Below are 22,663 nucleotides of genomic sequence, written 5' to 3' on the forward strand. Positions count from 1 at the left end.
GCTCGCAGAACAAGCACACTGCTAAGCCCAGCGAACCCAGAGCTCCAGGAACGTGAGCATTAGTATCAGCTGCCACGCCAGTAGGCCGATAACACACCTGTAGTACTACGCAAACACTCCCTCTCTTCAACAGTGTGTGTGTGTGGGCGCGCGTGTGGGAGACAGTGCGCACGTGCTCACTCAGCACACGGCTCTTGGGACGCACGCTCGGAACACCCCAAAAACGATTAACAGAATCAGAACGAGTCAAACTGGCAGCGGAAAACCTGCCGGGCTTGTGTGTCAGGAACCGAACAGAAGAGAGGGAGAAGCCAGCGCGTGGGTCGCTCGACAGGTGCGTGTGAAAGGAGACACGGGTTGCCCGAGGTTAATATTGAACACCGTTTCTGGAACACCCAGGGACAGAGGGATCCGGTTCGGCCATCTTTAGTCACATCCACCGTCGGGCGCAAAACTGCTGTCTGTGGCCCGCTCCTTTTCCCGGATGAGAGCGTGGGTGATGTCAGTGAACGCTCCAGCTGGCCTTGATTAAAGGCCGTTTCTGCTACCTGCGTCTGGTTAATGATTACCAGGAAGCATATGTTAGAGTGCCCTTCTATAAGAGCTCTGGGGCACAGCTAATGGCATGGAAACAGGCCATACCGGACAGGGACATGTGGTCAAAAACACTTGACGCTATACATGTTCACACCAAAATCAAAAGTTCACCTTAACAGCAAATGAATAAAAACATTCTCCCCAGCAACTATAATGTGCGATTCAATTTCCAGCAATGGGATTTCTAAATGTTTTGTCAAAATCCCACTGTGCCAGGTTTCTCAACACAAGCTTTAAAACAAGGGCTAGCCAATGAAAAATAAGGATTGAACAAAGATAAGATTTACAGCGGTGTACTTCTGGGGCAGGCTGGGGAGGGGGAATGACACAATGGAAAAGACGGAACAATGGAAAGGCGAAAACACCACGGAGAGACGAGTGTTTGTTTGATCTGGCAGCATATGGCTTGGAAACCGTAGCACCGAAAGGTAATGGATGGTAATGTATAATACATACATGCACACACACATGCACATAACCAAACCACACACAACGCTCTTTTTCCAAAGCTCACGTTAGAAGCTTTTTTAGAATTTTATAAACTCAAACGCATATAAAGGAAAACTGCTGACAGGTGCACACATTCCGCTGCCACGGCTTTAGGCTCGAGTAAACGGCCTTATTCAACCGTTGCTGTTGCTAAGAGAACGGTTTCTCCACGGCTACTTTTTATGAGCGACAGCGTTCAAAATCGAAGTCTGGTGATAATGGAACGTTGGCGACAACGTAGCGATATGCATCGGCCAATCATGCTGCACCTGTAAACTTCTGTTCACGCTTAATGAGCAGTCGCATTTTGGTGTGTCTCACGCACATTCGTACGTCTCTTCAAAATCGTAATTATAAAAAAGGCGCGCGGAAGTCGCTAAATTCTCCCCTCTCCATGACGGACAGCTTCTCGCCCCACCTTTTTGGAGTTTGGCCATTTCTAAGAAGTTATGAACAACACTGTCCGATGTAACCAAACCACGCGTCACACAAACCGGTGCATTTAAAGAGCATGGAAGCCTTAAGCTCTGCCTTGCCATCCAACCACAATGTACCACCAGTATCTGCCTGCTGACCCACACACTGTCCCACACACTGACCATACTGACACGCATACTGATACACACACTGACACACACTGTCCCACACTGGCCCACACACTGACACACACACTGACCCACACACTGACCCACACACTGACCCACACACTGACCCACACACTGTCCCACACACTGTCCCACACACTGTCCCACACACTGACACACACACTGACACACACACTGACACACACACTGACACACACACTGACACACACACTGACACACACACTGACACACACTGACACACACTGTCCCACACTGGCACACACACTGACCCACACACTGACACACACTGACACACACACTGACCCACACACTGTCCCACACTGACACACACACTGACCCACACTGGCACACACACTGACCCACACTGGCACACACACTGGCACACACACTGACCCACACTGACCCACACTGACCCACACTGACCCACACTGACCCACACTGACCCACACTTGTAATGAAATGTGGTGAAGAAAAAGAGTTGAAGCTAAAAGGGGAACACATGCATTTAGCCAGCTTCCTGCTGAAGAAGCTTCCTGGTTATCTGGAGTAATCTGAGCCCGAGACACCCTGAGGCCCAGCACAGAGGGCTCTGGTTACCTTCCTTCAGGGTCCACTTGATGGAGCCGGACCTCTTGCTGACGGCGTGCAGGTTTCCGTCCAGCGTGGACACGAACAGCAGGCTCTCGGGGAGGGACACTGTGCTGGCCGAGCAGGAGTCCTGAGAGACAGAGCGGACGCGGTGGTCAACATTGAAACGTTTCATTGGCCGTCTCAAGCGTCTCCGATAACTTCTACAACTCGGAAAGGAACGAGGAAGCAGGACGCCTTTGCAACAGGTGCATCTTGCACATGGCAGTACTGCAAGCATCAGCTTCCAAAATTACAATGGATATTCAAGTACATGGATACAAAAACCACATTTAGGACAGGTTTTCACAGATACACACTAGATCACATTACATTCTCCGGCCCTTAGCAGACGCTCTTCTCCAGAGCAACGAACAACGAAGAATACCGTTTACTATTCTTTTGAAGGGGGAGAATCCCAAACATGATGAAATATAGAGGCCACACCAAGTGGGATTCCATTATGAAAGGGGAGGAACCTATTATATTCCCTTGGTCCCTCGGTTTTCCCGCCTCTCGCCGAGGCTATAAACGCACACCTCCAGCAAGAAGAGGAATCTAATAATGCACTGTTCCATGCGTGAAGGTGGATCGGGAGATCCCAGAAGAATTCATGAGCACAAGCATGGAATGGAAGGGGGGGATTAAGACCTGACAATTGAAGTTGTACTTTAGCTTACATGGTTTTTTTTGTGAGGTTTAAGAGGAGTTTTATAAGACCGACTGGTGTTTGTTCCCTGAAGGGAAGACAGGGAAACGAAGGAAAGTGTTAAAGTGAAATTGAACCCAGCCGGAGACTCAATTACATTTTGAATGAAGATTCGCCATACAGAACTAATTTTAGTCTAGGGACCTATTCCATATTTGCGTTGCAATGTGCACTTTTATTAATGGTTGAAGGCTCCCTCACGACTAAATTGCCCTTCAAATATCTTCTAAATACTGTTCTGGCAATGATGGCTTGTTCTTCGACAAGAACCTTGCTCACAAAAGCTAATTTCTGCTGTATGACTCCATTATGTGGTGTATATAGGCTACGCACATGTTACCCTCCTAACTTAACCTTAAACCTGAGGCTGTGTGGGGCTGTGTACCAGCAACAGCCCCATCTAAATTGTGAAATCCATTTATGAAACCGAAAGTCCTGACTTTATCCCAATGACATATATGAAATAGGGCCCATGAAACTGGCCCATTAAGTGCCAAATTACCTACAGGAAACAAAAATAAATAAACTTTTATTCATTCTTAGATTCATCTGTTCAAGTGCTAATTGACCAGGTCAGGATGAACACTTGAGCATACACTTATTACCCAGTGAGTAGCACGTGTTGAACAAACCTATGAACCAAACCCTTTCCTCGAGTGTAAGCTTTTAGGGAAGTCAAGTATTCAAATGAGCATGCCGTAAGGATGAAGCAGAGCAGAAGGCCAAGCTTGAGCAGAAGCCTATGCTAACACAGAGAGAACAAGAGAATGGCAAAAAGACACACGTGTGACAAGGAGGTCCAGCGATGTATCATGTTCATAGCTCACAGCCAATGCCGTTCTCCCACAAAAACTATCAGAAATGGGAGAAAAGTCAAAAGCGGCAGCACGGCTCTTTTCGGTCTGACACTGCGGAGCAGCTTCGCGGGCCTGGTGGTGTGTGGGCTGAGCAGTGCCGCAGCCACATGGAGCGGTTCTGTTTGACAACGGCGCGACGGCCATTTTCTCTCCCACGCGCCGGACGACGGGGCGGCCAGAGAGAGGGCGGACGGCGACACACACGTGACCGAACGCACAGCGGCGGTACAGGTTCAGCTGCAGTCACACACAGACCCTGACCCTGACCCTGCCCCGTCCCCGCGCCAGCCCACCCAGGGTCACACACAGACCCTGCCCAGTCCCCGCACCAGCTCACCCAGGGTCACACACTGACCCTGCCCAGTCCGATCCTCACCCCAGCCCACCCAGGGTCACACACAGACCCTGACTGGTCCTCACCCCAGCCCACCCAGGGTCACACACAGACCCTGACTGGTCCTCACCCCAGCCCACCCAGGGTCACACACAGACCCTGACCCTGCCCGATCCTCACCCCAGCCCACCCAGGGTCACACACAGACCCTGACTGGTCCTCACCCCAGCCCACCCAGGGTCACACACAGACCCTGACCCTGCCCGATCCTCACCCCAGCCCACCCAGGGTCACACACAGACCCTGACTGGTCCTCACCCCAGCCCACCCAGGGTCACACACAGACCCTGACCCTGCCCGGTCCTGACACCAGCTCACCCAGGGTCACACACAGACCCTGACCCTGCCCGGTCCCTGCACCAGCTCACCCAGGGACACGGAGCTGGCCCGGGCACAATCGCAAGGTGTGTGCAGCCACTGTCACAGGAACGTAGCTGTGAGCAGGGCCGGGGCACGGTCCATTTGCACTTTAAGAAATCCACAGCCCAAATGCAATGAGACTTATTATTATTATTAGTACTATTATTATTAATTTGTTATTTAAATGGTAAATGGTTGGCATTTATATAGCGCCTTCACCCATTCACACACTCACACACTCACACGACAACGGCAATTGGCTGCCATGCAAGGCACCAACCAGCAGGATGCTGCTAGCTGATGCTTTTTTCCAAAGTGACTTGCATTAGACTGCCCCAGGGGGTACTGTCCCCTGCTTAGCATGGAGTTAAGGGCCTTGCACAAACGCCCAACAGCTGTGCGGATCTTATCATGACTACACCGAGGCTTGTACCAACAACCTACTGGGTCCTAGTAATGTATCTTACCCACAAGGCCACAGCTGGACTTGTCCAGAAGTTGATACTTCAGTCACAACTGAGCCGCACAGAGCGCCATTCTTTAAACAAGGGGAAATCCTCAACCAATGACTGGCTTAAGCGGAAAAAACAACAACTATACAACAGCCAATTAAAACGCATCTGCCCCTGAGATCAGAACGCATCAGCGGACTTTACTTAGCATGGGCTTCCCCCACCACTTAGGCACTTATACCCACATGAAAAGACAACTAAAAGGCCCCAAGGGGAGAAATGGAGAAGCTGCCACATTAGAATAAATCATTTTGGATTTCACTGAAACAAACAGTGACGAGTTGGGGTTATCCTTTTACTCCTCATGGGAATAGAACTCTCTGTTGTCTTACGTCCAGAAGTAACTGCTTTTAAAAAGGGTTAACAGACAATAAAAGTAACTGGATCTGTGAGAAACCTGCGTTTTAAAATCTAAGATTTTAGAGCAGTTGCCGCTGTCTGCAATTCACCGCAAAACTAATATTTGTGAAACACTGGTTCATAGTAGTTTGTAGGGGCAACTGAGCTAGTAGTTTATTCTGTTTGCCAGCTGTACACTACAAACAGGAATCAAGCCTTTTTTTTTTTTTTTTTTTTTTTACAGTTTAAACTAAATTAAAACACAGGACAGTGTATACATCAAATACATGAATATGACCAGGATATGAAACTGCAGGGTTGTTTCTGTGGCCTGTTTGGCTATGCTGCAGTATAAGCACGGGAGAGCACATGGTAAAGTATACACCTGCAATCTTTCCCACTGTAGCACACCCTCACGTGTACCTATCTGAGAGAGATATAGACTCCTCTCGTACCAGATGTAACTGGCTGCAGCCGTTCAGAACGACGGCATTCATATCAAATCATCTTCTACTGTTAAGCGGAGGAGCTCTTTTCACATTTTATTATTTTTTTTTTAAAGAATGTCTGCTGCAGTATAAGCCATTCGCTGAAGTACAAGCCGTCCGCATATGGAAAACATCTGCTGAAATATTCCTAACATTCAGACAATCTGTACAACAATCTGCCTGCTCTAGGTTAGGGATTTCCAGAGTATTCCTACACTGCGACGTACTTAACAGCGGCAGCCAGAAACATTGCACAACCCCCCCATTACATAACGCAGCACCCAAAAGGAAGCAACACCCTTCAGAGCACAAACTGTACAGTGGATAAGAGGGCTAACCGGGTCTCACAAAATGGGAAAGGCAGCCGTTATAAAATCCTGACCGCACAAATGCCCGGCGCTAAGCTCTGGGTACTCCGGGCACTTAAGCACGAGTGACAATCGCCCAGGCCGCAGCCCAAGAGGAGGTAAAGCCGACAACGCTTCACAAATCGTATCGTTTCTTCACGTGCGCCAAGGCAGGGACACAGAGGACGATAAAGGGAAAACCGTGCATCAGCCCTGGCAGAGGATAAGCAAACGTGACTAAAAGTTAAATTAGAAGACTACACGCGGTTTAAACAAAGACCGTTTGCACTGATCAACGATTTCTCAGCAGGGATCCCATTATTGCGAGTGGCACCTAGTTAAGCCGCTGCGTACAAAACAGGGGGCTCACAAGCCGGAGGAAATTGAGGCTTAATGCATATCTTGCGGTGCAAACACAAACTGTTAAAAATAATAAAATTTGGGAAAAAAGTTGGTCTTATTTCCATATTCACAAGAACATACAAAGTTATTTCCAGGCCGCGATAAAGAGAGCACTGTCACAAACCACACAGGAACAGAAACGCAGCTGAAGAAACTAGAAGCTGTTCAGAAATTCCTGTGAAACCAGCCTGCGCTCAGCCTGCTTAGTTTCACAGCTCCACTAGAAAGACTCGCTGACAACAACCTCTAATTGTCTGCCTACTTATTTCATGACATGACACTGCATTTAGACATTGCAATTCAGCTGCCGACCCATTTAAGCACGATAAAATTGCATAGTATCCTCCACACCACTTCAAGTGACACGTTTGAAAAGCATTTTCTTTTACAACCGATAAATTGTGTAACATTGTTGGTACAAAATGTAAATAAGAGATTTAAACTGAATTGGATCCCATTTCATGAAATATAAAAAGCAAGTTACTGTCTGAAAACAGGCCAATCATCTCACCACCACCATCCTTGAGATACCACAGTTGATAAGAAGCAGGATGCACCTCCAAAAGACAGTGCATCATCATTTTTCTGTGTGCTGGCTTGTATTTTCTTCAAGTTCTTAAAATGTTTTTTGGATGGCCCTCCAACAGAAAACTAGGTTTGCAGTGCATAAACATTCCAGGCAATAAGTGGAAACGGCAGCAATTGTGCTGAATGCCTGCATATCTGTGAGCAAAACCAGCCAATGACCATTCTTTTCTGAGCAGTGCGCTGCCGGCTTTACACGCGAGAGGTGAGACGCGGGACATTTCCCCGAGACGGGTTCCTAAATGGCGAGGAGTAAACTGGCGATCCCACATCACGCCCAGCCCCTTCAGGCCAGCACAGTCTGCCCTTCCTCCGTGATCTGGACCCTTTCCCCGCAATGCCACTTCGCTCTGGCGCCCTTGCTTATGTCAACACGTAATGGCGGCCTCCCATCGCCGCTGCAGACATCACGTGGCAGCAATGTTTTTGCCAGGCGCACCACGTTCACTACGACTGCCCTCCTGATAACATACAAGTTAGCGTCTGATCCTAGGCCACACGATTACACTGCTTAAATCTCTTCGTAAAGCGTCTGAAAAATCAACAGAGCCTTGTTTTTGCTATCTACTATTACCAGGAGCGACATGCCAAGTTACTGCCAATGTGCACATTTTCCCCAAGAACTTCTCCAATGTTCTGTGGGCTTCTTTCATCTCTGACCTATAAAACCTATAATTCCCCCAGAGTGGAAAAAGACAGGATATCAAATAAATGTGGTTGTATATGCAATGTAATACAGATACTCAAACAGTACCCCAGTCATACTCACTGCACAAAATGACACTTTTATAATGCATTCTAGGAAGGTAGTAGGCTATGTGAAACTGTACTGACCACTGTAATATTAGCTTATCTTCCAGGTCTGATTCTCTCATAGGCAAAGGGCACTTGTAGCACTTCACCCTCTGATAATGCTAGACTGCTTCTCAGCTCTCTCCAGATAAGGGGCTTCATGTTGTCAAGACAACTATCTGCACTGTGTTATCAGTAGTAGTAGTAGTAGTAGTAGTAGTAATAGTAGTAGTAAGTAGTAGTAGGCTTAGGCATACTCATTGATTCAGTGATACTAGCCTTTTAACTTTAAATCACTTTAAGGAAGGGTCACATTGCATGTATACACTTAAACGCGTGTCCTAGGAGACAACCGAATGTTATAGCAAACCAATTAGCTATAGTAATTGTCCAAGTCAATTTGGATCTGCATCACCCGATTCAGTGCATCTATACAGTGTACCTACCTACCTAAAGCACATACAAGATGTTTGTTTTACATTTGCATTAACAGACACAAACGGCTCTCACAAACGTGGGTTTCCCAATACACACAAGACAAGGACTTAGCTGCCGAACAGGGCAGCGATCTACTACTAGGAAGCAAGCCTGTGACATTAATTTACATCGTAACCAACTGCCAGTGCTATTTATAAAAAATAAAAAAATGGGTTTGCATCAGTAAGTTCGTGTTATAATATGCCAAGTCCACGATAAAGCATAATATGACGGTTATTCCGATAACTAGCAGACACTATAATCCACAGTTCCCACCTTAAAGCTAGCACAATAATGCAGCTAGTAGCAGCTGATGCAAAATTACCGGTGTCCATACATAAGTTACCAGTTTCCCTAATTACACATGTGCAGCGGGGTTCAGTCTCGACACAATATGTGCTTGCATTCACTAGCTAGTGTCATTAGCGAACGTACTAGTTGCCTACATCTCGGTATAATCTAGGCACAGTTTATAAGGTCGAAATGATATCAATATATCGATGCGACACACAAATAACATGCACGGGCCCTTACCATCTGGAACGGGTTAATGAAGAGCAACGTGAAAATGCTCCACACAACGGCCCGGCTACACACACTCCAGCTCATCTTCTCAGAACAAAACCGTAGGCAGCTCTTCTGGTTGATTTTCGTATAGATACAAAAGATGGGAATGTTTAGATGTACTTCGAAAGTTGAACTCTTGTCGATAAAAACACTTGGGCTCCAATGCCGTGTGCTCGTAGTTCCTCCATTACTCCTCTTCCTACAGTTCCTTCCTGAGCGTGTTTGGCGTGTTGAAACTCTGAAGTGACGTCACATGAAGCTGGAACGAATAGGACCATTCCTGATAGGGAGAGAACTGTCGTAAAGACTACAGTCAGGCAGAGAGTACAGTCCTCGGAATAGTTAGCCAACGCGCTACCGCTAAATAAGACGGAACTAATAGCTGGCATAAAGTAATCGGTGCTTTTCAACCTTTTACAGCGGTTCCTTCATTTGTCTTCGGTCTACCGTAGACTTGCTCATTTGAACTGTAATTAGAATTACAGAAATGTAGTATACAGTGTGTACACATTGCTGGATTCATGTGGGGTTGTAGGGCTAGCCCAATTATCCTTGTTTGACGCATTTATTCAATTAGGATAATACATTATGTGAGGTAATCAGCGTGCTCTACTTCTTTCTGTGTAGAAGCGAGGATGTAATTTCAGAAATGAAAGAAGCGTGAACACGAATAAAAAGTAAACTTACTTATATTTTATTTTCCAATTAGGCAACTTGGCTAGCTAACGTAAACTCACCATGTTCCGAACAGTGCAACTTCATGACGAATAACTAAAACTAAAAATACTTCCAAATCAGTTTTGGTTTGTGTGTGTGTAAAGAATAATTCCTTCCGTTTTCATAAACACTTGGTATGAGTCACATACGCGATCCATTTCAGCATACAGAGACAGGGTAATTGTGCTCCTCTGTGATGTTGTGGTGGGAAAGCTGTTGCTAACGAGAGACTACGAACCGGGCAGGCTATACGGCGGTATTCGGCCAATGGTGAGCGCAACACGGTCTTCCGAACACAGGGTCGCTGTGCAATTATTTGTCGTTTTCTCTATAATTATTGGTCCAATTCACATCAACCATGTGTTTTAGTGTCTGAAATAGTCAATAAGCAACCATAACCACATCCCTTATGATGAAAACTATGAGGTTAACTTGGTACACGCTTCCCCGTTTTCTATTCGGAACGTGGTGAGTTTACGTTACACAGCCTACACCTTTCAGCTGTCCTCAGCGGGTGACTTACCCAGAGGTGTAGAAGTTTTTTTTTTTTTTTTAATATTAAATTTTTTTATGATTAAAGTAAAACCTAACAATCAGCAATCAACATAAATTAACCTCAGTGTCAACAAATGCTATATATAACAAATGCCCCCCCAGAAGCCCCCCGAAGCTAAACAATGCGGGACCACAGTCTGTGACACACCTCTTCTTATTGATAATGTGTTTGTTTTTGGTTTAATGGTGCGTCAGTTGAATGAACCTTCATGAAATATGTAGCCCGACTAGTTAGAATGGCTCTTGAGGCACATAAACCTCATTAAAAAATAATTACCTTATCCACACGTTAGAATTCTGATAGAGTCAATACGTGTTAGCGATAAAGGGATTATTCACTTCCATGAACTAGACCGATAATTATTTTTAAGCAAAGCAAAAAATTTTTTAGAAGATTTTATACCGATATTAGTTTAAAACAAAATGGCTACCATTTTGTATCTCACACGCAGGACAAAACGAACAGTTTTCCGTATAGTCTACCGTGAATTATGCTCTACAATTACAAAAGATGAAGAAAAAACCCCAAAAACAAACAAAAAAAAATGTGCAAGCACGTACTGCATCACATTATCCAGAATTAATCAGGAGATAAAACTAAAAATAACACTGTCCCATTGGAAAGTCAGAGCTAAATGAGCTTGCTACATTAACATAAACCCTTTCACCTAGGCTTAAATTGTAATTGTAGCATTATAACTAGGCATATACAATGCTTATGTGGTTGGTCTTTTAAGAGTCTAATTTCTCTGTTAATGGAATGCAGGTATGTGATTGGATAAACTATACCAAAATATATCAATAAGGGAATATGGAGACACAATTAAAACAGCAAGCTTCTATTCTCAATCAATGAATACGTGAACTATGATGACCATGAAATCCATACATTAGAGAATATTGGTCTATTTTTATCCAGACTTTAATTTTAAAAGTTATTGCACACAGAAAAAATGGCATTCTTCAGATTGATTTGTAGGACATGCAACCTTCATAAAACGTTACATTGTTTCACCAAAAAAAGAACAGGAATGCTCTTCATTTTAATCACCAATAAATTAACAATGATATTGCAAATTGAAAAACATAAATGTTTTCATTACATCATAATTCCACCATAATTATACAAAGAGGACAAAAAAACAAAGGCCAACAACTTCTCACAGTGAAGCAAATCACAGACGACACACAAAGGCCAGTAAAATAAAGGTTTAGAGCGCTCAAAGGAAATGATTAAAAACAAGGCGTATATAATGAAGACATGATATGAAGAAAACTTATCCCAAAGATGGCTTGCTCACACAGGGAATGTACACACTGGGAGAGACATTTCCTTCCACAAAACAAAAAGGAAATCTCCCAAGAAATGTAAAAAAAAAAAAAAAATTATCTCAAGATTTGAACAGATTTGAAATGTGTTGTCATATGAATTTCCACCAGCATATGACAAAATACTTTGCTTTCATTACTGAAGGAGCAGCGAGGATCCTGCTGAACTTTGGAGCAAAAGGACGTTGAAGAAAATGATCTGACTGGATCTGTCCAATTCAGACAATGCCAGACCCTAAAATTTAGAACATGAACTCATCACCTGGTATCATTGTTCACTGCATAAACAGAAAATAATTTCCCATAAAAATATAGCAAGCAGTACATATTTAATTCCTTATAAAATTAACCTCCTTCCCCTTTGAACAGTGCTACCAATAAACTATAATTTTTTTAAAGGTAAAGATTGCTTTGTGTACCGCTTTGAGAGAAGAGTCTTCAATTCATAATGTACTAAAATGAAAAGATCATTATTTTTAAGGGCATACACATTTCAAGTATTCATTTTGTGATCACAGTTTCCCCATCCCAGAACACTGCTATTGTACTTGAACTACACGATGAATTATGGCAAGAAGAATCACATAGCACTTCTAACTGTAAACAATAAGAAAGTGTTAATCACATATTCAGCTTGGCAACATAAACAATCTCAAATAAGATGTTCAATTATAAAAAATAAATATATCTTAAATGATAGCATTCCAGGAGAGCTTTAGACACCAACTCTTAGTGTGGGTAATGCTGGATTAGGCAGTTTCTCTGCACAGTAATTAGGATTAAGTGTCATATTTTTAAGAGTATGGGAGGGGGGAGGGGGCATGGTCCAGGCAATCTCAGTAAAGAACATGGGTCCTCAACTAAAATGTTTTGTTTGAAATTGAATAAAAGCACATATTGTGTTGCCAGGATATACACTGAATGACTGTTTAGAAGTCGCTAGCTATCTTTGAAATGATGAAACATTCTTCTTGGTATACTCTGCGTGCCTGAGAGTGCAAGAAACCCTCAAGAAATGAAGTGTGCTGTGCAAAAGCCGGACAAGGAATGGTCAGAGGAGGCTTAAATGGATCTCAGATGAGTGTCAAAGCACAATTGTCAATCTGACTGCTCATGAACATTTATATAAAGTGTTGATAGAAAATAAAATAAAAAGTCAAAATAATCGTATTCTCATTCTTAGCAGTGCATTACCTGCACATCCCCAGTTGATAGCCTAGATAAACCATTTGTTTTTGAACTGCATTCATAAATCAAACTACTCAGAAATAGTCATACATTCATTAGAAAGTGTTAAGCCCCTATATACATATATTTGTCTTAACATACACAACCATGTGATTAGAGCACAGGATATATATCGCTTCATAGAACACCTCAACCGCACAGTGGCACTGATGGCGACACTCCTATAAGCTTGTTTCGAGAGTCCCCAGGCCGTCCCGCTGTCATTGGCCGGTCTCAGAAAGGGGGCCTTTGGGCTGTGGGATCCCGTCGGCTTGGTTCAAGGACACAGCAGTGTTGGCTCTACATACGCACACACTGACACGGGTGGGTGCGTGGCCACATAGAAGAGTCAGGCTGTATGGCAAGAAGAGGATGGCTGGGGGGGGGGGGGGGGGGGGCGCTGGCACAATACAGTTGCACATTCACCAGGGGCACTGTGAGGACCACATCCGCAGAGACCGACGAAGCATGTGCATTAGATGCTAAAGCTTATGGCGAATTATTAAACGGACACACACACATGCACATACGCTCGCACGCGTGTACACACACAGACGCGTGTACACACACACATTCACAAACACAAGCGCACGCGCACGCACACGCACACACACACACACACACACACAGACACTGTTGTCATCAGTAACTATAAACCTCCTGCACATCCGCTACCAGACTTGAATGTATGAGTGTGTATCCTTAGTTTTAAAGTATCGAGTGCTAAACGCTCAGGCACAAGAAATGCAGAGGAGATTCTGTTAGCGCACCCAGTGGTATTCATCTAAGACGTCTGGTGCGGCATCTGTACATCACAGTTCACGGTAGTCCCGGCTTGGCTGTGCAGCTGAACAGGTTATTTGACTTGAATACGAGTCCGCCCACACCAAAGACCTCATCATCCTCTCCTGTACAAGTTCACAGCTGACCCCATGTTATATTTTTCCGTCCATCTTCAAAGAATAAGCACTCTGAAAGAATAAGCACTCGCGTTCCTCTTCAACTTCGTAGAAGAGGTAAGGTGACAGGTGAATGCATAAATGAGGTGTTCGGCAGACACCCCCTCTGTCGCCTATCCCCCCACTTAGCCCCAAAACAACAACTTTTCAGCGCCGTTCCTACTCCAGTCAAAGCAAACCAAGCAGCAAGCAAGTTGTTTGTTTGTTAGTTTTTTTGTTTTTTTTACACTTCACAGTTCAGACACACTTGGTCTTGTTCCTCTGGAGGGGGTGCGAGAGGGGCCAGGGGAGAGGTCGGAGATGAGCGTTCTCCAGTCCCGCACAGAGACGCGCTTGCGGGAATGTGGCACTGGCGGTTTTTTGGGGGGGGGGAACAGGCCGGTCCCTCCCCCAGGAGGGGCCCTCCGCCCAGGGGTCTAACACTGTAAACAGCCAGTCCTCACATGCCACCTGCGGGCGGGTCGTCGGCCTCCGAGGGGTCCTTGGTGGCCTCCGCGGTCACAGGGGCCGAGCTGAGTCCGGAGCGGCCATCCATCGCTGAGTGCATGATGTGGAGCCACACGTCGTCCATGTTTGGCATGACGAAGATTTTCTGTGGATGAAGGGGAGGGGGGTTACTCTAACTCAGTAGAGAGGCGTTACTATGCCTACATACATAGACACACAACTGTATGGAACATTCACGGGGTCGTTCTGTGAAAAATACAATTTTGCTCGAACTTATTTTTTTATACTGTATATTCATAAAGAACACGCAAAACATTAGCCTCATTGAAATGACTGTGGAAAAAGTTTTGATACAGCAAGTGGAATATCTATCCAAGGAGGGCCTATCCAAAAGATGCTGTGAAGACTGGCTCTGAAGCTCTGACGTTTCAGACGAAGGGTTAGCCCTTCAATAAATGGTCCTACTAGAGGTATTTCGCACCAAAAAGGTCACTGGGGAGTGGAAACCGGGGTTTGTGTAGAATTTGGAGCGTCATATCTTTGGCAGCAGAAACCCTGAAAAAGTGTACTCTCAGACAATTTTCTGTCTACTTCCAGATTACGAATTTGCATAACACAGCTCAGGAAAAAGTTACGGTCATTCTAAACACCTACGCGATGAATTGCTACACAAAAACACCAGACATAAAAAGTTCTGACACGACCAGTAGAGTGATCCTTTTGGGCCTAACGGTGGCGTGTTTTACAGCTCAGCTTACGGGAGATACAACTGTTAGAGAGACTGTGGGGGTGCTGCAGGGCACTCTTCTAGATGCAAGTGGATAATTGTACAGTATAAGACAGAGCCACAGGCATGCTCCGCTGCTTTGAAGGCCCTGCTGGGTGTGCGGCCACAAATGAGTGCATGTTCCTGCAGTCTCCACCCAGGTCTCAGGCAAAAATACTCCAGGGCCTGCTTGCTGATCACAAAAAAACACAGGAAACTAACTCTCTCTCTCTTCCTCTCTCTCTCTTCCTCTCTCTCATTCTCCTCTCTCTCCCTTCTCTCTCATTCTCTCTCTCTCTCATTTTCTCGCTCTCATTCTCCTCTCTCCTCTCTCATTCTCTCCCTCTCCCTTCTCTCTGTCTCTCATTCTCTCTCTCGCGTGTGTATTCGGCTAAACACACACATACACCCTGTATTTTGCAGGAGCACACAGAGAAGCTATAATATCTCCAGTGGGAAAATTAAAGCATTGGCTATGTGAATATCCTGTGTTGTTGCCGGCCACACAAGGGGCTGACCATACCTCTCCACTGACTGACTGTGCTTATTTTAAGTAAGTCCCATGCAACCGCCATCTGCATAAGTGAGCTACTGCATCAAGAGATGCCTGAATTTAGACGGTATTCTTTATTGCTAATTGAGAGTGACAGAGTGTAGAAGAATACACTTTTACATGAGTACTGTACATCCTTACTTAATCTTTAGGTGCAAGCTTGGATTACTGGACCTCCATAGCCGCATGTCATTGATTTTTAGATATTCTACATTACATTACATTACATTACATGGCATTTAGCAGACGCTCTTATCCAGAGCGACGTACAACGAAGTGCAAATCAAACACAAGTATAGGTGCGAAGAGGACCTGAGAGGACAGTACAGTTCCGAGTCCTAGTGTAAACATACAGATAATCAGAACCCTTGAAGAATACAATCAACTTCCAAACTAGCATGCCACAGTTGGCAGCTAGAATACCCTGAGTACAACAATACAACAGCCAATTAAAAAACAACAATATCTATACAAGTAACAATATCTATACAATCTATACATAAGTGCCATTACAGTCTAAGGCTAATCATAGTGGTGAGATAGGGAGGGAAAGGTGTAGCCTGAAGAGATGTGCCTGAGCCTGAAGAGATGAGTCTGAGATGATATTGTCAAACAAGGATTAATTTTTCTCATTTCACAATCCTGACATGTCCGATTTGCAAACAATACAGCAATTCACCTGACATACAGACAGCCTATACCAACGTAGGCCAATTCTGAAAAACTCAAATCAAATCAAAGGTCAAACAAATTTGTCTAGTTTTTTTTATTACTTGATTTATTGTCCAATGTTCATGTTATGTAAATTATCTTACATTATCCATACTGTAAACAGCGCAATCAAACATTTTGGTCATAAATAAGACTTAGGTTCTAGAGGGAAAACCAGTTCATCGCGTTATCCGCGAAACCTTTTTACTTTTCCTTGAAACTTGAGAATGTGTAAACAGCTGCATCGCCCGCACAGCCTGGCCACGGGTAACACACACCTTCTCTTTCTAACCCCCCTGCAATTACAGCTCACAAGCTTAACAAGGCCTGCAGGGAGTCCAAGATGGCGGCTGCCCTGCGGCTATTGAAATGTCTGAGTGGGCAGAGACTGGGAGAAGGTGTGTAATAATGTTACAGGAAGGAGTAGCAAAGGAGATGTGACTATGTCCGGCAGACTCCTCCCCCAGGCCGAGCTCTTTAAGAACACTCGAGCCTCTGCTTTAACTAGGAATGCAGGCCTAGACGAAGAGGTAATTTGACATCTGTCTCTGGAGGTAAGAAAACAGTGTTTACTGCTACTCCTGGGGACTGGAGCAGTCTGGCCCCAAGCCCACCACACACAATGACAAACCTCTCCGCACCTGAAACTCTTGGTCCAGTTTCTTCTCGATCCAGTCCGTCACGTGCGCCAGGGTAACCTCCCTTTCGCCCAACTTGGGGCGGGCCTTGAGCTCCAGGTGTGGGGGGCTCCTGAAACCATACCTGTCGGAGGAAAGGTTTTAAAATCACACCAGAATCAGAGTCTAACCCCATCCTGGCACACAACCAGACACTGCCATATTCACCCACTTATAAACACTTTTTCTGTAAGATACACAAAGGCAGATATGATTCTGGGGACCCAGACAACAGCATAATCATAAACAACATGAATACAAAAAACTCATGTCAAGTTACCAAGCTAAATATTTTTAAAGACATGTATTTACACGTTGCAACCAGTAGATGACACATTTGAGCCTTCATGAACCCAGAGCCAAATCCCTGAAAGTAGTTTAAATGTAGTGAGGTCAACAGGTCCCAGCTTCATTAGTCTCTTGGCTTCATCTACAACCAAACTATGCCAGGCTTATTCTCTAGGGCACATCGACTGACTGGCTGCATCTGGCTGTTGGCTCGCTACAGACCTTTCAAACGCCTCTGTAAGGAACAACCTCACTGCGTAACTAACGGAGCATGAACACAAAACTCCAGTCTAACAAAATGAAATACACTGAACACCTTTTTTAAAAATGAAACCAATCATAACATAGAAAGGTCATGTACCGAATAATAATTCATTTACCACATTATTAGTGGAAAAATTAAATAATCATACCAGCATGCTCAGTCTGAACAGCTAGACTTATACTGATAGTGCACCCATATCTCCCATTGATAACATAGAATGATTGATAAATGCCACCTAGGAGAATGAAGACAGAAGAATAAGTATCATCATGACTAAAGGTTTAATTAGATCAGGGGTGTCCAATCTTACCTGAAAAGGGCCACTGGTTTTTGTTTTAAGCTCAACACTACAACACCTGGTTAAATTATTTACCTCATCAAGACTTTCCTGAATAGAATCAGGTCTTAGTGTTGGGATAGAACAAAAACCTGCACCCACAATGGCCCTTTCTGAATAAGACTGGACACCCCTGAATTTGATCTATGCTGATATAACCCAATGTTAATACCCTCAGAGCGGAACGTACCATATCCTGTCGGTTGGGGGAGGGGGGATGTTGACGGCCAGCGTCCCCTGGCACTCCTGCACCTCCACGGTCAGCAGCAGGGGGGTGTTGGACACCTCCTCCATCTTCTTCTTGATGAACTCTGTCTCCGTGGCCTTCTGGAAGTACTTGGACTTGGTGATCTTGTCCACAAAGCGCATGATCTTGCTGGGCTTGTGTCCCCCGACATAGCTGTGGCAGAAGAAGGGGCTCGTTACAGGCCATCGGAGGGGGGGAAATTAGGGGTGCAAACAGCAGGGGGGACAATTTTGGTGCTGCATTTTGATTTAGCCCAGCACTACGACACCTAGAATGAGGTGTTTTAAGCTGGGGTAGAACCAAAACCTGTACCCACATCGGCTAATTTTGGGATCAGATTGGACACCCGTGTATTAGAGGGATTACCTCAGGGCTGAGGGTGTGAGAGAGCTGTTCTGATGGAGCTGTGGTGTCATGGAGCTCCAGGCCCATCTACAGTGCATAGGTTGTGGTCGCAGTATGTAAGTGTCACAAACGGTGCACCTTGCTGCTTGTGCGTCTGGTGGTTCTGTTCCCTTTGTGTCTCTCGCTCTCTTTATCCACTGGGTTTATCTGATAGGCTATGTTCATCATACAGTTACTCTGCTTCAGTCACGCTTCATGAGTAAAGCATAACTTGCGTATGGAAATTCTGAAATACGAACTGACTTTGGTATTACGTTTGGTATCATACTTATATTATAAGCAGTATCAATTGTTTTATCACAAAAATGACCATATGCAGGACTACTACCAGCCCCCACCCAAGACGTATGGCATCAGAAAACAGACTGCTCAACAAAAAAACAAAACTTGTCAGTCTTTCATATTGCATGCCGTGAATAGGATACACCTATGCAGATTGACAGATTAAATGACCAATTCCTGGTTTGGGAACTAAAATTGCCCAGTGGGAATTCCCTTTGGTCTCTCATGGAGTGTTATCTGGGACTATATTCGTATCAAACACTTTTAAAAAAATCCGGCTCATCTGCTGCCATTACTGTGGGAATGCTTCACTGCAGATATAGTACGTGTGGCTTTGCTGCTGCTGCATTAAGTGAAGTCCAAGCAGTGAAAACGCGCTCGTGAAAGTGGACAGATTAAGGGTAAGACGGCGCGTCTCACCCCTCGGCCCCTGGCAGGATGTTCTTGTCCGGGGCCACATCTGGGGGGTCCTCCTCATCGGATGACCCGGCGCTGGATGACTCTTCGTCGCTGTCGGCCAGGCAGTACGTCCGTGGTCTGTACCTGTTCATACACACAGACACGCACAGACACAGACATTGAGTCACAGTGTGTCACTCGTGATTTCGCTCCATGAAGTAAAACAAAAGCAAGGCTGCTGAAGTCCTCAGTGACCTTACAGGACTTGACTTCATTTCTGAAAGCGAGGCGGTGATTTGTGCCGTGCACAGTGCAGCATGAGCACAGGGGAAGTAAGGGCATTGATCTCAGAGGATCTCATGGTACCCTATCAGAACAGAGCATTCACAGCACAGCAACCAATAACTGATAGTACAGAAAGGTTTAAAACTTACTTACTTTTTCTACATAAAGATATCCACTAGGCAGTGACAAGACTATTCTGTGTAATTGTGGTGATACACAATTTCAAAAGGGCTTTGCGGATTAACATAATTATTTCATATTCTAAAAAGTAGAATGGAAATCTATTTTACTGTGTAAGATACCAGATTAAAGTCCCCACGGTAAGGTTGGGCCCAAGAATAACTGAGAGAAGTTTGCACCCTCCACCCATACTCAACATACCATAACCCTTCACCAGAGCGGAAACACACAAAACAAGATGCACACAAGTAAGGATGTAAAAAGGCTGAGGCGTCACACGCTACTCTTTACAGTTTTAACAGGTTTGTTTTACACTTAAATGCGCATGGGGCCAGTCCAGCTTCTTACTGATGCATTCAGGCACTGTGCATACACTCTTATCCGGAGCAGTGTAAGTGAGGCGGTCAGCCATTTTACTTTAATGCAAGCGGCTGTAGCGCACAAGGTCTGTGGCATATCAGTCTATCCCAAAAAGCTTGCCAAGATTCTCTTGTAGCACCTCCTCCAGCTTAAAAACCCCTCCCGTTTACAGAGGGATTGGTTTTGACTCTAATTAAGCAGATGGCTTCATTGAAGTCCTGCCTAACTTCAATGAAAACAAAGCCACATAAAGATCACAGCAACAAACAAAACAAAACAAAACAAAAAAAAGTCTTCATGAAGTTACTGTGGCGATGAGGGGGTTTAAGCTCTGGAGCTAGGAGCCGGGTGGGTCTGCGGTGAAGTGGCATCAGCGGATTTTGCGATATGAAAGTGACAAAAATAGAAAGTGGAACAACATTTCCCCCCCCCCGCCCAACTGTTCCCACTCACCAGGTGCAGAAAACATCCACAGACGAGTGCGTCCACAGACAGAGTTAACAGGGAAGAGAAGCACAACGCACAGAGAAGTTAATGTGTAACTGCACATTACCAACCCCTGACCCCATCAGAAAAGCTAATCCTCTCATTAGCATGAGCTTGGCAAGGAAAGTCACCCATACGTGATGTTCACAAAATGTCAAGTGGAAAAAAACCCCCTCAGATCTCTACATTTAAGATTCAGCCACTCAACTTAGCTTTTTCTTTTTTTTTCTTTTTCTGCAAATGACAGTTAAAAAGTAGGAAATAAGAACCATACACAAAAAAAGACTCCAGTGACACTCAGCCAGTCAATCTAAAGGAAGTGACAGTATGAAAGAAGAAAACAAGTGTGTTGCTGTATCGGTAAGCTGCGGGATAGCGAAACTGTCACAGCATCTGTACAAGATGGCTACAAAATGACAGCTGCACAAACAACTAAAAACGTAGAAAGCAACATTAAGTAAGCCCCATTTTGTGACATTAAACACGATCATTTTGCTGACACCATAAACACACTGAAAAGGCCTACTGCTCATAACGTGCGTCTCAGGCCCTTACCCGTCCTTGCCTGGCTCACCAAACCGGAGCCCCTCCCCCTCCTTGCCAAGTCTTGCCAGGTTCATCTTCGTCTCGAGGGTCATGAGGAAAGATCCGGTATAGGAAATCTCCAGATCAAACCAGAGCCCTGCAGAACACATACACACGTACACACACACACACACACACACACACGCACACAGGCACACAGGCAAGCACACACGCACGCACGCACACGCACAGACACACACACACAAACACACGCACACGCACACAGGTAAGCACACACATACAGGCAAGCACACGCACGCACGCGCATGCACACACACCCACACATACAAACAAACACGCACACAGGCAAGCACACACACACACACACACACACACACACACAAACAAACACACACACAGGCAAGTGCACACACACACAAGCGCGCGCGCACACACACACACACACACACGCAAACAAACAGGCACACAGGCAAGCACACACACAAACACAGCATTCAGGGTTTGAGACCACACAAAAGCAAGCCAAAATTACCATGACTGCACTCGAATCTTTGTAATGCACAGATGCAAGTTTAGCTACACGTTGAACACTACATCGCCCTGCCAAATTTATCATGTGCTCCAGGAAGAGTGCTGCCCCTGCAGTCAATGTGCTGAGAAGGTAAGAGTCTGACAAACCATGCCGAGTATGATTAGATGAACATTACTCAGAGGTCGTGTGTGTTATCCTCTCCTCTGTCCTCTCCTACACGCCGTCTTTCCCTGGCCTACCCTGGCTCTCTCCTCTCTCTCTCTCTCTTTCTCCTTCTCTCTCTCCCTCCCTCGCTTCTTCCACAAGCCACCGTGTAACTAATGCAGGTCAAAGTTTGGTTTCTGTAGCAGATGCTCAGAATCTCTCCGTCTCTGTTTTTTTCCCTTCCACCCAGTGGGTGGGTTGGGGGGGGCTGAGAGCGGGAGAGAGCGAGAGATCACACAGCCCTTTGAAAAGAAGAGAAACAGTTGGACGTGGTGCGTTTCCCTCCTAGCATGGGAGAGGGCTGCTCTTTTGAAGACAGCGGGACTCCGCGCTGCATAAACATCCACGCTCAAACACGCGCACTAATCTGGGTTATATACACCCCGTGCCCTCGGGGATCCCACAGCCCTTTGCTCTTCGTGTTTTTGTTTTTGCGGACTGAGCCAGCAGTCTCGGGGGGGGGGGGGGGGGGGGGGAGGGCCTTCATCACACACAACTCTTCCTCCGTAGCACACATCACATGCCATAACAAAGCAACGTTCCTCCGCGGAATGATCGCCCCCAAATGAAGCCTTTCGATTCGCATTAAACATTCCGGTAAATGTATATGTCACCTAAATGGTAAATGGTAAATGGTTGGCATTTATATAGCGCCTTTATCCAAAGCGCTGTACAATTGATGCTTCTCATTCACCCATTCATACACACACTCACACACCGACGGCGATTGGCTGCCATGCAAGGCGCCGACCAGCTCGT

General features: G+C 45.3%; 2 protein-coding genes across 5 annotated transcripts in view; both read right to left on the bottom strand.

Moving 5' to 3' along the window:
* The window catches only part of LOC133121311 (serine/threonine-protein kinase/endoribonuclease IRE1-like), a 29,081-nt gene extending 18,042 nt beyond the window's left edge, over positions 1–11,039 (bottom strand). The window contains exons 1-3 of the mRNA XM_061230513.1: positions 10,981–11,039; positions 9,115–9,442; positions 2,289–2,409 (exon numbers count right to left, since the gene is read on the bottom strand). Coding sequence (XP_061086497.1) covers positions 2,289–2,409; positions 9,115–9,189 — 196 coding nt within the window. The 5' untranslated portion in view covers positions 9,190–9,442; positions 10,981–11,039. The remainder of the gene's footprint in view (positions 1–2,288; positions 2,410–9,114; positions 9,443–10,980) is intronic.
* A 2,537-nt stretch (positions 11,040–13,576) lies between these two features.
* The window catches only part of LOC133121530 (testis-expressed protein 2-like), a 49,439-nt gene continuing 40,352 nt past the window's right edge, over positions 13,577–22,663 (bottom strand). For 2 of the 4 annotated variants that reach the window (XM_061230759.1, XM_061230760.1), the window contains 5 exons: positions 21,178–21,304; positions 19,333–19,455; positions 18,169–18,378; positions 17,053–17,173; positions 13,577–14,526 (listed from right to left, as the gene is read on the bottom strand). In XM_061230759.1, coding sequence (XP_061086743.1) covers positions 14,374–14,526; positions 17,053–17,173; positions 18,169–18,378; positions 19,333–19,455; positions 21,178–21,304 — 734 coding nt within the window. In that variant the 3' untranslated portion in view covers positions 13,577–14,373. Of the gene's footprint in view, positions 14,527–17,052; positions 17,174–18,168; positions 18,379–19,332; positions 19,456–20,589; positions 21,305–22,663 lie in introns of those variants that run through there. The other 2 variants (XM_061230761.1, XR_009708006.1) reach the window with 2 other exon arrangements.

Source organism: Conger conger, chromosome 2 (assembly GCF_963514075.1).
Source record: "Conger conger chromosome 2, fConCon1.1, whole genome shotgun sequence".
Taxonomy (NCBI): domain Eukaryota; kingdom Metazoa; phylum Chordata; class Actinopteri; order Anguilliformes; family Congridae; genus Conger; species Conger conger.